Source organism: Candoia aspera, chromosome 3 (assembly GCF_035149785.1).
Source record: "Candoia aspera isolate rCanAsp1 chromosome 3, rCanAsp1.hap2, whole genome shotgun sequence".
Classification (NCBI taxonomy): domain Eukaryota; kingdom Metazoa; phylum Chordata; class Lepidosauria; order Squamata; family Boidae; genus Candoia; species Candoia aspera.
In genome coordinates, this window is record NC_086155.1 from 209,051,304 (window position 1) to 209,067,424 (window position 16,121).

A 16,121-nucleotide genomic window follows, 5' to 3' on the forward strand; every position below is an offset into this window, starting at 1 on the left:
CTTCCATTAGAGGTTGGAGAGAAGAGGGACGACAGCCCCACGATGGGCGCCACCAGCTCACCTGATGGTACTGAGGGCAACCTTGGTCCCGGTGAGACTGAGGGAGTGCAACGGGGGGGGGCTTGCCCCCCCCTCGAGTGAAGGCAGCCATCACCCACTCCAGGTCCTGCTTCCGAAGCTCTGCCCAGCCAAGTCCAGTTCCCGCAGGCTGTGCCGCCCCGTCCAGGCGAGGAGCCAGCTGCCTCCCAGAGACGGGAAAGCGGCTGGCACTGTCATGCAGGCCAGGCAGAGCCGCTCCAGAGCTGCGGAAGGCTTTGGGTGTCAGGAGGGAGAAGGGGAAGGATGGCCAGAGCAGCTTCCCTTGGGAGGCAGGAAGGGAGGCGGGAGGCTCTCTGGGGAACGACCCTCGGAACGGCCGCCAAAGCCAGCCGCTCCTCTGCCCCACCCAGCAGACCAACAGAGCACCCTACGGGGGAACGTTAAGCCAGCTGGTCCAGCCAATTCAGACCAGGAACCGGAAAGGCAAAACTGCTACTTTGCAAGAATCCGCCAGAAAGCCTGGAAATTGCGGTTCGGCATCCTGGGTGATGGCGGGAAGGAAGCGAGCGCAGTTCCGCAGGAAGAGGCTGCTTTCTTGTGCGCAAATCCACCGAGGTGCGTGGCTTGAGCCCAAGGGCAGGGCTACAAACCAGAGGGCCGCTCACCTTTCTGCACCCACCTGGGCACGGCAGATGATCCAGCCTGTTGGGCATCACACGGAAACGACCACACAGGCCAAGGACCCGGAGCCAGCTCGATACGCACAGGATCCGCTGCAGCAGGTGATTATCCACAAAAGAGACGGGGGTCGTGGCCAGGCACAGCTCCTCCAGCTGTGGGAAGCCCAGGGACGGGGGGGGGGGTCATCGCTGGAGAGCAGCTTTGGGTAGCAGGTGATGTTGAGCAACTGCAGCACCCAAGGGCCAGAACGCCGGGCAGGGGCTGAGGAGGATGGGGCCGGCGTGGGACAGGCCTTGGTTTACAGGACAGGAAGCCCCACAGAAGTCCCCCCTCCAAAGCTGCATGTGGGGCTGCCCTTGAAAAGTATCTGCAAGTTTCAGCTGGCTCAAAATGCGGCAGCCTGCATGGTTTTCTGCAGGTCTCGATTTGCACACGTGTCACCTCTCTTGCAGGAGCTGCACCGGTTGCCGATTTGCTTCTGGGTCTGATTCAAGGTGCAGGTTATCACCTGTAAAGCCCTACACGGAGTGGGGCCTGGTTATTTGCAGGACCGCCTTTCCCCAGTCACTCTACCCGACCCACCAGAGCAGGGAGGTGGGGTATGTTACGGGCCTCCCTCCATTAAAGAGGTCCATCTAACGGGTTGGAGAAGAAAGGACTTCTCTGTGGCAGCTCCCTCCCTGTGGAACATCATCCCTGCACAGATAAGAGCACCTTAATGCTCTTCCGAAAGGCCCTGAGGTGACGCCGTGGCTCTGCCAGTGGGCCTGAGGGTCCCAGGTTGATGGGACCCCATCAAGTGGTTTTTATGAATCTATTGCTGCTGCTGGGGCGTGGGGGTGTAGCGGGCTTTGTATCTGGGGTTTTACTTCTGTAAACCGCCTGGAGTCACCATGAGTGAGTCAGGCTGCAATATAAATCTCTTTCTAAATAAATAGTAAATAAGTAATAAAACACAGGCTATTCCTTCCATTTTCCACATGCAAATCGGACCCCCTTGGAGAAAATTCCTCCCCACGACCAGCCAGCGGAGGGCAACTTCCCACAGCCCCAGTCTTGCTGCCCGTCCCTACCCCCACCGGGGTACCTTTGGGGTGGGAGGGAGGGCGGGATGATTTCTATCCTCCAGGGTGTGGCAAGATCTGCCTGCTCCCCAGCCAAGGACTCTCGGTCTGATGGGCCCCTGCCCTGCATTGCTCTTCAGGACTCTGCCTGGGGCGATCCCAGGGCTTTGCAAGGGGGAAGCATCCCCCAGGCTGGTCCCGTAGTCCCAGCCTCCAGGGAGGTGCCCAGGAGGTGGAGGGAAGGCCAGGTAGTTTGTCCACCCGTTGCTGCCCGCGGAACACTGCCTCCCAGGAGCCCCTCTGAGAGGGCTCGAGCCCTGGCCGCTTCTCCCGGGGGCCACCTGGGGTGGATCCCACGTTCCCAGGCGGGACAGCCGTGGCTCTCACCTGTCGCCTGGGATCCCCTCACTTTGGGGCTCTCCTTTGCAGCTCAGGAACCCCAAGAATGGGTGTCTTGCAGCCGAGCAGCTTGACGCCGTCATGGAGCACTATTGCTCCGTCACGAGGTACTTGAATCCCTGGGTTATGACCCGTGTCCACCCTGGCTGACAGAAGACATAATAACTCCTTTGGCATCTTTGGGAGCAGCTGGAAGCCTCCAACCGTGAGGCAGCCTCCTACAGAGACACCCAGCAGCTGGAGGATGTGGTTAAGAGCGTGGCCCCCACAGAAACGCATGCCAACTGCCTGCTGCTGCTCAGCTGCCGCCGGAAATTCTTGCAAGGTGATGGGAAGCCCCTCTTCGTCTGGAGACCCGCCCACCACCTTCCCGCCCACCCTTATTAGGCTCCCTCATTAAAGGGAATAACGCCTAGAAAGGACTGGCCACGTGTCGCCTTCTGAATCCAGAGCCCGGTGTGGGCCCCTGTGGAGGGCCCACAGCCCAGCAGGCTGATCCCCTTTCACGGCTGGGAGTGGGGAAGCTGGACCTTCGGGGGGACCTGAAACCTCTGGAGCAAGCAGGGGGTCAATGAGGCGGGGCCTGGGAGCCCGAAGAAAGCCCCTTCCAGCATCTGGGGTGCCCTGATCCCCCAAAGGCAAGGCTGTTGATGGGCTGGCAGCCAGTGGGGCCCAGTAGGCAGTGGGGGGGAGGTGGGTTGAGCGCTGCTGCAAAGGGGGACGAGGCAGGAAGGAGCAGCACCTTCCCTCTCTTCCTGGGTGGATCTTCACTGCTGGCCTGGAACCTGCTGCTGTGGGGGGGGTCGTGACTCCCTCCTAGGGTGCCACAGGGCAGTGTGGAGCAGCCCTGGCACAGCCAGTAAGAGGCTTGCAGAAGTGCGCCTTTGGGGGGCACGAGGGGGGCGTGCGTGGCTGCCTCTGAGGCGCCAGAAGGGTGGTCTGGGTCATGGGGAAGCGGGCCCCAGCTGAGGGCCCCGTCGCCTCTTCGCCAGCAGCCAGTGGCTCCAGCACAAACTCTCCTCTCTCCTCTCCTCTCCGGAGCAAAGAGTCCCGATTGTGCTGTAGAGACGCTGGGTGCGTGATGAGCTGTCCTTACGCGGGGTGGGGCCACCCAACAGAGGCTGGCGACTTCTGGAGCTGCAAGGCCCTCGAGTGTTACTGCCCTTCGTGCATCTTCGGATGGATGGATGGGAGGTCCACCTGTTCGGAGGCTCATCTGTGGCTGCGGCTCCTGTCACAATCCTGCAAGACTCTTCCCTTGGAATTCCTGGGGCTGGGGGTCGCTTTATCCCAGGAAAACTGTGGAGATCGCCCTGGCCCCCTCCTCGATGGCTTGTTAATTCTGCCATTTAATTTATTTTGTGTTTTAATTTTTTCATGTCTTTTTTCATGCCAGCTGGATTGAAAATTACCGAAAGCCGGACTTGGGTGTTTGTTAGGCTAGGGCTCTGACCATCATGGGCAGGGAGGTGGGATCACTTCCAGACATCAACCCCACTTTCCCCAGGACAGCCTTCCCCAGGCCCCTGCCATATCGCCCTCTGCCCATCAGCACCTGGATGCTGCTGCCTGCCCTCCCTGTCTCCACCCCTGTGGCCCAGCAATTCTGGGCAATATGCAATGTCAGGACCCCAAAGCTTTGTACAATCCAAGGCCTTTGGGGTGTGACTGAGAAGACAAAGGGGCTCGGGACGCCCACCGGTGACCTGAGCAGGAGCCCACAGGACTCACCTAGGCCTCTTCTGGCGACGGGAGGTCCACTGGGACTCAGGTGGTCAGAGGCGGCAAGCGGGAGGTGACCAGGCAGGCGGCCCGTTGTCCCTGGCTTGGAAAGAGCATCCTTGGCGTAACAGCGATCCACCGGTGGCCGAGCGGGCTGCCAAATGTGCGGATCGGTCGCTTCATCCCTGGCACTCCTGGCACGCCAGCCTGCGCAGCGTGGAAAATCGGCTCTCGCCCGCCCTGGGGAGCCGCTTCCGCCGGCTTTGGCGGTGGACGGCGGCCGAGCCCCGGGCCCGGACGGGAGAAGGCGCCGCGGGCTCCTCTCTGACTCTGCGGGGTCCGCGGATCCGCCCCGCCAGCCCTCTTCTCCGGCCTCCCTTCGCCCGCGCTTCCTTCCCTCGCCCGCACTGCGCGCCCACGGGTCTCGGTGGGGCGGCGGGGACAGCAGCGGGGGCCGGCCAAGGCCGGGCCGAGGCAAGCGCAGCCACTCGGGAGCCTCTCGCCGCCCCCGGGGCTCGGGGCGGGCGGCGGGCAGCTTACCCCCCCAGGAAGCGGGAGGCGTTCCCCTGCCCCCCTCCCGCGAGCGTTCTCTCACGCCGGGGGGCGGGGCTACGGAGGGGCGGGGCTTCCCAGCCAGCTGCTCCCGAGCCCCCTTCCCTCGAGGCTCTCGCGGTGTGGACTTACGCGCGGAGCACACGCTGGCACGCGCGCTCTCTCGATTTCTCCCCCGCCCTGCATTTCCAACCCCCACCTCAGCTCGCGCTTCCCACGCCTCCGCTTGCTAAACGCCAAAGGTGGAAGAAAATCCTTCCTTGGTTGCAATTTCTCCAGCCCTGGGTCCATTAAATGCCAGCCGTGGAAGATCTTAAGGGGTCATCCCAGCACTGAAGCCGTGCAGAATCCTTCAGGGCTGCCGCGTTGCGTCTCCTAAATCCGACTCACGAACTTGCCTCAGGCCCGGCATAGGGTTACCTAGATCCATCCCCAGCAATTATGAGCAAACTTCGGGTATTTTCCCTTTGGCTTGCACAACATTGTCAATCGTTTGTGGCCGAACAGGTTCCATTGCCCGCTTGGCCTCTCCAAGGCAGAGGGGCCCTTCCCGGCCTGGCCGCTGCTCTCTCCCCTCAAGAAGCCTGACTCTTTTCCCCATCCCGGGCGCTCTCCTGGCCTGGTTGTGATATCCTGGAGATCATCGGAGGCGCCAAGCAAGAGATATCCGCTGTTGTTTATTTGTTCAGTTGCTTCCGACTTCATTGGAGGCGCCAAGCAAGAGACGTCCGATAAATGTCAAATGCCCCTTTTCGTAAGCAGATCACAAATTAAGTAAACTCCTTGTTTAATTCCTCCATTTTAGAGAGATCTTGCTGGAGGAAGAAGACAGAGGTTGGAAGTTTAAGCAAATATTGGATATCTTCATTTGCATCCCCTGCTTTGGCAAACCTTTCAGAGCAAAGGGAATGTGGCGCTCCCGTCCGGTTGAACTTCCTGATTACCCAGCATTATCAAGTTTCAGTAGGTGTTCCGCATCCTCCTGTGGGGTCTGGCGTAGTCACACATTTCTGACAACTCTGGATTTTGATGATGCAACACAAACGCTTCGGGCCCAGCATCAGGCGACCGTTGACTGTCAGGAGTCTTTTGCGCAGCAGCCAGGCCCTTCATGATGATTACAGTCCTTTATAATTATATAATTATATATTTATATATCTAAATAATCTTAATTGTTGGAGTTTGTGCATAGTGCTGGAAAGCGTTTGGCCCGAGAGATCAGAAAGAAAACACCAGGCATTTCAACAAAAATAATTGTATTCAAACAAAGGATAGAACACAAACAGTTTCCTCATCCAGAGCCTGGATGGGCTTAAAAGCCAAAAGAGCATATTTACAAATACATGCACACCCAAGTCTGCTGAGCAGCAGGAGAGGCTGCTGAGATTTTTTTCGAGAGGCAAGGCAAGCAAGAAGAAAGGGGGGGGGGAGCAAGAGGCAAAAGGTAGTTTCCTTATATGGTCATTGAATACTTAAAACTTGTTGCATTTTAACCTGAGAATAATGAAGCTGACCTGTTGACTCTGCCAAACACTTAAGAAACGATTTGTTACCATGGTAACCAGGGCGTCTTTGAGTCCAAGCAGAAACAAATACCAACATTAATAAGCCACGGCCCTAAATCTAAAAAATAATAGTGCCAAATTGTTACAGTTTTATCTATCCACTGGGAGGATCTGGAAATAGAAAGGATAGTTTGGGAAGAACCATATTTTAATTGCTGTTCTTCCAGCATACTAGGCCTCAGTAAATATTAAATAAATATTGAATATGTTTTAACAAGGATTTGTTAACATATTTACTCCTAAATATTTAAAAGATTTCTAGTGTTGATGTTATTTTTTTCTGTTGGGGCTGGATGCAAATTATTTTTTAAAATAATTAATTAAGAGGCCTGCTACTATAATGACATTTTTAGCTATTTTTAATATACTCAGTTGAATGTGCTGTATTTAAAGAGTAAGGACTGTATCATCTGCAAAAGTTTAATATGTTGTTATACTTGGCTGAATGTATTGGATTTGACAAAATAAGCACCCTATCATCTGCAAGTAAATTCAATAAATAATTTATAGCCTTTATAGTCTCCCCTTTGAATGTGACTATTTGTCTATTACAGCATAGCTTACATTTCTGTTACGGAACGGAAGGAGGGAATAGGAAGTGTCTCTTAAAAGTAGAAATTCTGAAGAATCATAATTATTTATTCTTACTGTGTGCTCTTGTAAGTTTATACTATCTGATCTCTTTTTCTGAGAATTAAGGCCAAATTCATTTTTTGCAGAGAGCATACTGAGACTTTTTACAAAAAATAATGCTATATTCAATAATTTTCTCACCAAGCTAGCTGTTTCTTTTTGGAATGAATCTGGACTGATCTAGAAGTGTAAGTTTATCTAGACTTAATTTAAGATGGTTAGCGAATGGTTTAGCAGATAACCTGTGGTCTGCATGAAGGAATGAAATACTGTGGGCCTATCAGAAGCAGCTTTTGGGGAATTCTTGTCTGGCTTGAGAATGGTGGTCAGCTTATAATTTCATTTGGATGTTGGAAGATCTTCTCCCTGCTGCAATCAATTACATATTAGTAAAACCTCTGAAATTAAGATGTCTGAAAAACTTTTTGGAATTCTCCAGAATCCTGTTTATGTAAACGCCACTTTATTTAGCCCACCTAACCAACCCTGAGGGAAGCAGAAGGCAATATGGCTCATTGTTTATACTAGGGGTAGATTTTATACCTTGGACCAAGCTAGCACCATGTCGTGCGCTGCCTACTACTGAGTAAAACACAGACACTGATTCAGGGAAGAGCAGGTTCAGGTTTATTTCAGCATAGTGCATAGCTAGACATGGATGCTGTAGGCTGGTCATCCCCGCCCAGAAGACCCCACCAGCAGGGGGTCCTCACTGAGAGGGCTGTGCCCAACACCAAGCCAGCATTCCTCCAGCTGCTCCTGGTCTGCGCCCCTTGAGTAGCACCCCAAACCGTACTTCCAGTAACACTGTTGAGGCCAGCGTTTCTCACACTTGGCCCCTGGAAGATGCGTGGATGTCAACTCCCAGAATTCCCCAGCCAACACTGCTCTAGGCTGTAGATCAAACAGTGGCTCCTGGCAGTGGTATTATTGCCCCAGCCTCCCAGACACCACCCATCTCCCTAAAACAAGATAGCTACGGAGCCAGGAGGAAGCCAGATCTGCCCCTGGGAGGCAGGGCCTCCTGCCCAGGCTATCCAGGTGGGCCCTCCCCAGGGCTCCCCCCTGCTTACCACCAGAAGAGCAAGGATGGCACTCATGCGGCTACTATATGTCAGGGAGAGCTGCTGCATCCATGTGCGGGCAACATCCAGGAAGCTTGTGACTGCCCATGGGTCAACCTAGGGAGCCAGAAAACAGGCTGCAGGACCCCTTCTGTCTGCAAGAAGAGCCCCCCAACACCAGCACAGGCTCAGGCCAGTGGGCGCCCAGGACTGTCCCCTCCCTCTGGGCCACCCCGGCGAGCACCCACCCGGGGCCCCTGCACATTCACGCTCAACCGCCGGGGCAGGTCTGGGGGCAGGACTGGGCCAGTGGGCAAAGAACCGCGGCGGTGAAGCCGCTGTAGTGGGACAGCCGGAGAGACGCGAGGAGCGGGCAGGAGCCGCCAGTGTCCCGAAACTGGGGCGGGAGCGGGGTCATGTCGCCCACCCGACCCGCAGTCGAGGGGGGCAGCGGGGCGAGGGGCCGACCCGGGGCCCGCCGGCTCGGCTGGCCTGCAGCAGGGGCGGGGTGCGGCTCCCCCAGTGGTTGAGCGTAAAGTCTCGCAGATGGGAGAACCTGCGGGGCAAAGACCGTCCTTAGTTCGGGCCCGGATGGGCAGCCCTGGCGGGGGGCAGAGCGCGCGGGCCGCCAGCCGCTCCAAGGTGCCCGGGCCCTCTTCTGCAGCGCGGGAGGCACTTCTGGCCCCGGGGGCGCCCAGCAGCGCCCCACCGCCACCTTCCGCCACAGGACGGGCGCCGAGGCTGCTCGGTACCACAGCCGGCACACGCTGACGAGACCGGGCGGGCGGAAGGCGCAGGGCCGCCCGCCCACCGCTCACCGGCAGAGGAAGGGCACCGGGCCGCCCTCGGCCGCCACCGCCAGCCCGGAGACGCGCCCCAGCAGCTCGGCCGGGAGGCGCGCGCCCCATCCGCTGTCGGGCGCCGGGACCACCCCCAGCCGCGCGCCGCCTTCTGCCGGCCCCGCGCGCGCCCGCGCCCGCGCGCCCGCGCGCCGCGGCCACGAGCAGCAGCGCCGCCTCCTCCGTCTCGCGCGCCGGGAACTGCGGGGCCCCCTCGCTCCGCTCGCCTTCCTCCTCCTCCTCCTCCTGGGGGCACTGGGGCACCCCCGCGCCGCGTGGCCGCTAGCCCCGCCTCCCAGAATCCCCGGGGAGGGGCGCGGCGCGGGAGCTGCCGGGAGGGAGGCGCGCGGCGCGGAGGAGGCCGGGAAGGGCCTGGCGAAGGGGCGTGGCCCGCGCCACCGCCCAGGATCGCGACCCAGCCGGCGGGTAGACTGCCCTCGCCGCTGCAGGTTCCCCTAGGCGGGCGGGGCGGGCGGGGCGGGCGGCGCCCTCGCCTGGGCTGTAAAAGGCGATGCTGCGGACGGGGCGAAGTCTCCGCGGCACCCAGGCTGAGCCCGAACCCGCCGCGGAGGCTCGTCGGGAGGCTGCCCGGGAGCCGCGGGGCTGGAGCGCCTCTGACCCGCGGCCGCTTTTGCTTCCAGAGTCCGCGAAAGCCCCCCCTCGGCTCCTGGAAGAGGCAGCCGGCGGCGCTTGGCGGTGTCTCCCGCACCGGTTGCCCGGGCCCCGGAAGCCCTGCCGAATCGCGCGGGAGGTAAGGGGGGGAAGGGATTGAGGAGCCCCCGCGAAGGAGAGGGCGCGGTGGGGCCGGCCCTCTAAGCGGAAAGGCCCCAGCCCGGAGCAGGAAGGGGGCCGCGCATCCCGGCAGCGGAGGCGCCGGGCGGATCGCGAGCGAGCGCGCCCACGCGCAGCCTCCTCCCGAGCAGCCGCGGCGGTCTTCCTGCAGTGGCTTCGTTTCCGAGAATGGAAACGCGGGTCCAGGCAGGAGGCGGGGAGGAAACAGGCCTCCCCACAACCTTGGAAAGCAACGGGAGGAAGGCGCGGGGAAGAGCTGGCCTGCATGCCTTGGAGAAATGGGGGCAGCGAGGGGGGGCAGGCGAAGAGGTCTGGCCTCGTCCCCGCGAAAGAGTAAACTCAGGCGGGCGATGTCCGTCCTGCCTCGTGCCTGTGGAACTTGGACCCGAGATATTGGACGGCTTTGAGGAAGAGATAACGGCGGGGGTGGGAAAATACGCAGCAGAGAATTGGCACGCCAGAGTGAGGGGGAAATGTATGCGCTTTATTTATGTTTTTATTTATTCAAGCCGTTTGTACAGCCTCTCATCCCCTAAAGACGCCTCTGGGTGGCCTATGAAGCTCAAAAGGAGAAACGCGGCGTGGTCGGTAAAGGCCCCTCTGGCCTCCTTGTGCGACTGAGGGGAAGAAAGATAGGCACACGCCGGGACGGCTCCGGGTAGCTAGGCAGAAAGCGGCACCGGCTTTCTCCTCCCGCAAGAGCTGCCTCTGCAAGTCCAGGCAAGGTTCCTTCCCCCCACCCCACCCGATCCCAAGGCTGCCTCGGGGAGCTTCCAAGCAGCTGCTGATTCCAGGAAGAGGACTGGCTTTCGGACTGGTAAGGAGGGGTCGTCCTGGGGTCCATCCTTCCTCCTCCCCCTCCTCTGCTGGCAGGTCCCACTGTTGTCCCTGCCTGCCCCTGGGGGCCCCCCAAACCTCGGTTTATGCAGCACCTGCGCTCGGTTTTGCCTCTTCCCCCCCAGAAAGAGGCACCTCCCAAGCTCTCCTCTCATCCCATGAGATATTGCGAGTCACTAGCCCCCCCACCCGCTCTTCTTGCCCCCTGAAGCTGTTTGCTCAGACTTAGGATAGCCGGAGGCCGGTCCGCATTCCCATCTCTTCCCAAACCCAGTCCGCTTGCCGGGTTTGCATTGTGTGCGAAAACCAGTGGTCCGGCTAGCGTGCAGCTCCCGTTTTAAGGAGGGGGCGCAGGCTTCAGCCAAAGGCTGTCGTCTCAGACATGGGCAAACCGCTCCCAGACTAAAGGTGCGAGTCCTCTGGTTTAGCACAAGGTAGCCTCTCTGCTACTTTGCGCCCCAGGAGCAGGTGCTGCTCCCTGCACCGAACAAATCCTGGTGCCCCACGTCGCAGCCCTGATTCGAACCCCTAAGCCAGTTCTTGTCTGGAGGCCCAGCGGCGGCCTCTCCGCAGTCCTCCACTGTCAGCTGTTTGTCCCCAGGTAGCAGGCCCGTTCTCAGAGAAGACATTTTGCGTGCTTTCCAAAATGGCTGCGTAGGGGAAATACGGTCTGGCCTTGCCCCACAGCGCTTATTGCTTCAGAGGGGTGGGGTCCGGTGGGTCCGGTGGAACCTTGACGGGGAGGGCAGGCAGCTGCAGGTCCCGGGTGCTTGGGGTCCTGGGCAGCTGGAGATGGCTCTCCTCCTCTCCACAGGCCAGGAGGATGTCGGCCTCCCTGAGCAGCCAGGCCACGTTTATGCACGTGCTCGTGGCCCTCTTTGGGATGGGCTCCTGGGTCTCTGTGAACTCCCTCTGGGTGGAGCTTCCGGTGGTTGTGAAGAGGATGCCAGAAGGTGAGAGGCTCCATGGGGGAAGAGCCCTGTCTGCCTGGAGGGGAAAGTGGGTGGGCAGGGGCCTGGCTGGAATCCAGAGGGGCAGGGTGGGAAGGAGTCTGGAGCGGGGAGGGGTACCGCAGCTGGGCTTCCGGGGGGGGGGGCTTTGCTCCCCTTGCTGAGGCTCCGGGCCAGAACTGGGGAGGAAGTGCCCTGCCAGGGTGCTGTTGACAACTGCCCACAAGAGAAAGGAGAACGGCTCACCTGTTGGTCAGTATGTGGTGGGCCGGTGGGGCTGGCCAGCCCGTGGGAGGGAGTGGCAGACGTGGGTTCTCCTTTCCTTCCTCTGGGGAACGTGGGGAGGTGCAGGAGGTCCCACTGCTCATTTCGCACTGGCTTCCAGACACGCAGAGCACCTCTGAGAGCAGAACTGCGGGGATCTTGGCTGGCGCTTTCTGTGCAGCGGGCAACTCCGCTTCTCTCTCTGTAGGCTGGAACCTCCCCGCCTATCTGACGGTCCTCATCGCCCTGGGAAACGTGGGCCCCGTGACCGTGACCCTGGTCCACCACTTTGCCCCCAAGAGGCTGAAGGAGCAGTGGCTGATCCACGCCATTCAGGCCTTGGCCACGGTGACAACGCTCTTCCTCGCCCTCTTCTGGGACCGCGTGGCCGTGGTAGCGGGCAAGCCACACAGCGTGGCCTTCCTGGTGCTGGTCTTTCTGCTGGCCTTGGCCTGCTGCACCTCCAACGTCTCCTTCCTGCCCTTCATGTACCAGTTTCCCCAGGGGTTCATCCGCACCTTCTTCGTCGGCCAGGGCCTTGGCGCTCTCCTCCCCTGCATGCTGGCCCTGGGCCAGGGCGTGGGGCAGCTGGAGTGCCTCAACGGCACCCAACCTAACACTTCCCGGCCGCACTACCAGGAGGAGAACTTCTCGGCCAGCACGTACTTCTGGCTGCTGGTTGCCCTGCTGCTCCTTTCTGCACTTGCCTTCCTGGCACTAGTCTGGCGCAGCCACCATCGTGCCCCAGAAGAGAGGACTCCTTCCAAGGAGAGCGTGGAGGCCGAGGAGGCCTACCCACTGCACACCGACGGCGCACCCGCCTCAGATCGCACTGCTGAGGGCATCCCTGGCGGGAACTTCGCCCCTCCCCGAGCTGCTATCTTCTGGACCAGGAGGAATATCTACCTGCTGGTGCTCCTGGGTGTCTCTAACGCCCTGACCAACGGGGTGCTGCCTTCGGTGCAGAGTTATTCCTGCCTGCCTTATGGGAACACAGCCTACCACCTCTCCGTGGTGTTCAGCAATATTGCCAACCCTGTGGCCTGCTTCTTCGCCATGTTCTTCCTCTGTCGGTGAGTGCTCGCTGGGGTCTGGTGTGGGAACGGGCTTCCTGTGCCCTGCGCTGCCGTGGCTTCGGAATTCCTGGAATTAGAAGGGCCCCACGAGGAGGCATTGAATCCACTGAGGGCACACTGCCATTGGTGATGTTGGGGGCGGTGCTCAAGAGCTGTCCCACCATCCATCCAGCCCCTGCTGTCCATCCCCGGAGCCACTTTGTGGGGTCCTCGGTGGTGCATGACTCCAGCTGTTGCTTTTGAAGTCCAGGTCAGTCTGTGATAAATCTGACCTTGCTTGTGACTTAATCGTGGCAGCTAGCCTGGCAGGTGTAACCGAGAAAGGCCTGGAGGGGCATTCTTCTTGGGTGTCGAGGCCGGGGAGAGGGGGCTGCCAACCTCCAGGAGTCTTCAATAACCTTCAGGGGCTCCACGCAGCAGAGAGTGGGGCGTTGGCGGAGGTGTGGCAGGCGTGGTGGGTCCAGACTGGTTTTCGATACTGTTGGTCGCGGCACCCATCAGGACCCATTACAGGGAATGGGAATTGGGGGGGCCACATTGCAGCGGTTCTCCTTGCTGCTTGCACAGATTTCTCCCCGGACCCTGGGGTCTTCTGGGTGGCCCCAGGGCCATCCCAAACCATTTGCCCCGCTCTCTTGCGAGCATCGCCACACTAGCCCTGAGGCTGGCTTCAGGGCTGCCTCATGCAGCATGAGGGCCAGAGGGAGAGCAGCCGGCCAGGGGCTGTAGGTGGCCCCTGCTGGCCGGCAGGCAGTTCTGTGGGGGGGGCACCTGTCTCCTGGTTTGAACCGGGCATCAGCAAGAGGTCCTCAGGCTCCTCCCCCCATCTCTCTTCTCCTCACGAGGGAAGGAAAGCGACTTCTCTGGGTCTGTTCAGGGAATCCAGAGCAGGGCTAGCAGACCGGTGGGAACACCACCGTCCCTGCCCTTCCGCTTTCCCAGCCCAGGCGTCAGCCCTTCGAGGTCGGCCAGGTCAGAAAACTGACTGGGACCCCCTGGCTCCAGGAGAAGCAGCCAGATCTCAGTCGCCTGGCAGCTTTTCCCTCCCCCTCCCTCTTATGCCTGGGGGGGCAGCCTTGTCTCTCTTCCCCGCCCCTTCTTGTCTCTGGACTAAGCTGGTACCTACACAGCAGTCCTTGAATTTCTCCTCTGAGGCCGTCTTTATGCACCAGACTCCCCAACGCTGTTGGAACACACCTGGGGCAAGGCGAAGACCCCCCCAGCGGCCCTGTCTCTCTCTCTTCCAGGTCCTCCCTGGCCCTGAGTGCCATCTCAGCTGCAGGCTGTGTCTTCGGGGGCTACCTGGTGACACTGGCAGCCCTCAGCCCCTGCCCCCCGCTTCAGGGCAGCCACATGGGAGTCACCCTTGTGGTGAGTGTGGCGCACAGTGGTGGGTGGGAGCAGCACACGCTGTTCCTCCTCTTCTCCCACACCCTTCTTCTCCGAGTCCCTCCCTCCTTTTCCAGCCAGGAGGGGGATGCATGCCCTTTCTGTGTTATCCCATCAACAACCCTGTAAGGGAGGCTGGACAGTAGTGATTGGTGAAAATCTCCCGGAGAGCTTCCGTGGCTGACAGGAGACTCGAATCTGGATCTCCCCAGGAATCAGGCCCCCAACCAGCTCCAGAGGTCCTGAGAGAAAGGTCGGGCCCCTGAACTGCCCTTCTGCCTTCTCTTTCAGGTGACCGCTTGGATCTTCTTTGTGGGCCTCTTTTCCTACCTGAAGGTGGTGATCAGCAGCTTGCTGCATGAGGCTGGCCACACGGCCCTGCTCTGGTGCGGCGGCGTCATCCAGGCAGGCTCGCTGGTGGGGGCCTTGGTCATGTTCCCCCTCACCAGCCTCTACCACCTCTTCCAGAGAGGGGCGGACTGCGTGGACAAGTGCAGGGCATGAGCGCGGCTGGGCCAGGCAGGGCCCGGGTGGGCGACTCCACCCCACAGCTCTGCTTCCCAGGGCCGTTTGCTCTAGCACTTGGGCAGAGGGAACCCATCCAGACCCCTCTCGGGATGGTGCTGGGGCGGGGAGAGGATCCTCTGCCCTCTCTGCAGCTGGAGGCAAGTTGGCCTTCCCCCCTGGTCCTCCCCCCTTGGACCAAGCAAGGACTCCATTCCAGCCAGGTGAAGTGGTGCTCCCCAGGTTTCTGGGATCCTCCTGCTGCTCTTGGGCCAAGGCAGGGGGAGAGCAGAAGGCGTCCCTTCCAGCCCATCTTTGCCAGCCTAGCCTTGGCAAGCAGCAGCATCCGGGTCCCCGGGGAGTTCTCGTCACCATCCTGGAACCATTAGGAGGGACTCCAAGGCTGGGCGCATCCCATCTGCAGCTTCTGCTTTGGGGGCTGGTTTGTCCTTACAGGAGGGGTGCCACTTCCTCTCCCCCCAAGCCTTGGCAGCAGCGGGGCCTTCCAAGGAAACCAGGCTGGCCCGGTGAGCGCCCGCGTCAGGGATCCTCGGCCCTGAGCCTCTTTGCTGCACTCAAGAGAGGTGGGGCGGGGCTGCGGATCCAGGTTTCCACTCAATGCTTGGGTGAACTTTGCCGATGGCAGGGGCTGGGAACAGGCTGCTCCTCAGGTGGAGCAGCGCCGTGATAGATCACAGGCGCCTCTCGGGGTGACCCTTCCTCCCCAGGCAGAGGAAGAACTTTGCAAACTCTCCACTTGGCACCCTGCACACATCGCGAGACCAGTTTAGATCTCTAGTTCCCCAACTCACCCCAAAAGTACTCCTGGATCCAGAGTGATGTCAAGGTTGCCCCAGGCCTTTATTTGGGTTTTTTTTCCTTTTTCAATATTTTTCCGTTTTTTCTTTTTTTCTACACACTCCTCTTATAATGCCAGGTTTTTGAGATGTAAAAAAATCAGGCCAAGATAAATCACTTCGGAATTTTTTCCACCTTTAGTATAACATACAAGAGCCTTCTCTGCAGTGGCGCCTGCCCTTTGGAATATCTTGCCCCCAGAGTTGAGATGGGTCTCCTCGCTCCCGGACTTCCGGAAGAAATTGAAGACCTGGTTCTGCCGCCTTGCTTGGGAGGGGGAGAGTGACAGCTCCACCTGGGGGTGGCTGGCGCCATAGCACCCCTTATTGATTATGGTTCCACCTCCGCTTGGATTTTATATTTATTTTCTTATTTATATTTTTAACTATAACTTTGGGGGATATGTTTTTACCTCTATTTTATTGTAAACCGCCCAGAGTCCCCTGTCGGGGGAGATGGCTGGTGATTTAAATTAAATTAAAATAAAATAAAATAAATAAATACAAGCTGTACAATTCAATTGAAAACCAAACTGAAATCTTTTAGGGGGAAAAAAATAAAAATTAAGAACTAGAATAACATGGTTGCGTAAGCGTGCACACCCTTTAAAAGAATACTTTGGTTGAAGCACCTTTTGTGCCAAAATTGACTGGTACTTGGACCTGTGCATAATTCCCTCCACCTTGACTGACGCTCCAGCTGAAGAAAAGCAGCCCTGGAGCATCATCCTGCCACCACCAGGCTTCACTGTGGGTGTGTTCATTTATGCAACCACGTTATTCTAGTTTTTTATTTTTATTTTTTCCCCCTAAATGATTTCAGTTAGTTTTTCAATTGAATTGTACAGCTTATATATTAAGTCGGAAAAAATTCTGAAGTGATTTATCTTGGTC

At 58.8% G+C, this 16,121-nt stretch overlaps 1 protein-coding gene across 1 annotated transcript; it reads left to right on the forward strand.

Annotated features, from left to right (window-relative positions):
- The first annotated feature begins 10,149 nt into the window (after positions 1–10,149).
- LOC134494540 (solute carrier family 52, riboflavin transporter, member 2-like) lies at positions 10,150–15,089 on the forward strand. Its single transcript, XM_063299779.1, has 5 exons — positions 10,150–10,167; positions 11,002–11,140; positions 11,610–12,474; positions 13,725–13,848; positions 14,158–15,089. The coding sequence occupies exons 2-5, from the start codon at positions 11,011–11,013 to the stop codon at positions 14,368–14,370; spliced, it is 1,332 nt and encodes a 443-aa protein (XP_063155849.1). The 5' UTR covers positions 10,150–10,167; positions 11,002–11,010; the 3' UTR covers positions 14,371–15,089.
- Positions 15,090–16,121: the final 1,032 nt, after the last annotated feature.

Bases quoted from the DNA above. Each gene is read 5' to 3' on its own strand.
- LOC134494540 (XM_063299779.1), top strand. From the start codon at position 11,011: ATGTCGGCCTCCCTGAGCAGCCAGGCCACGTTTATGCACGTGCTCGTG. The intron at 12,475-13,724 runs GTGAGTGCTCGC...TCTCTCTTCCAG, and splicing joins GCCATGTTCTTCCTCTGTCG to GTCCTCCCTGGCCCTGAGTG. The intron at 13,849-14,157 runs GTGAGTGTGGCG...CTTCTCTTTCAG, and splicing joins ACATGGGAGTCACCCTTGTG to GTGACCGCTTGGATCTTCTT.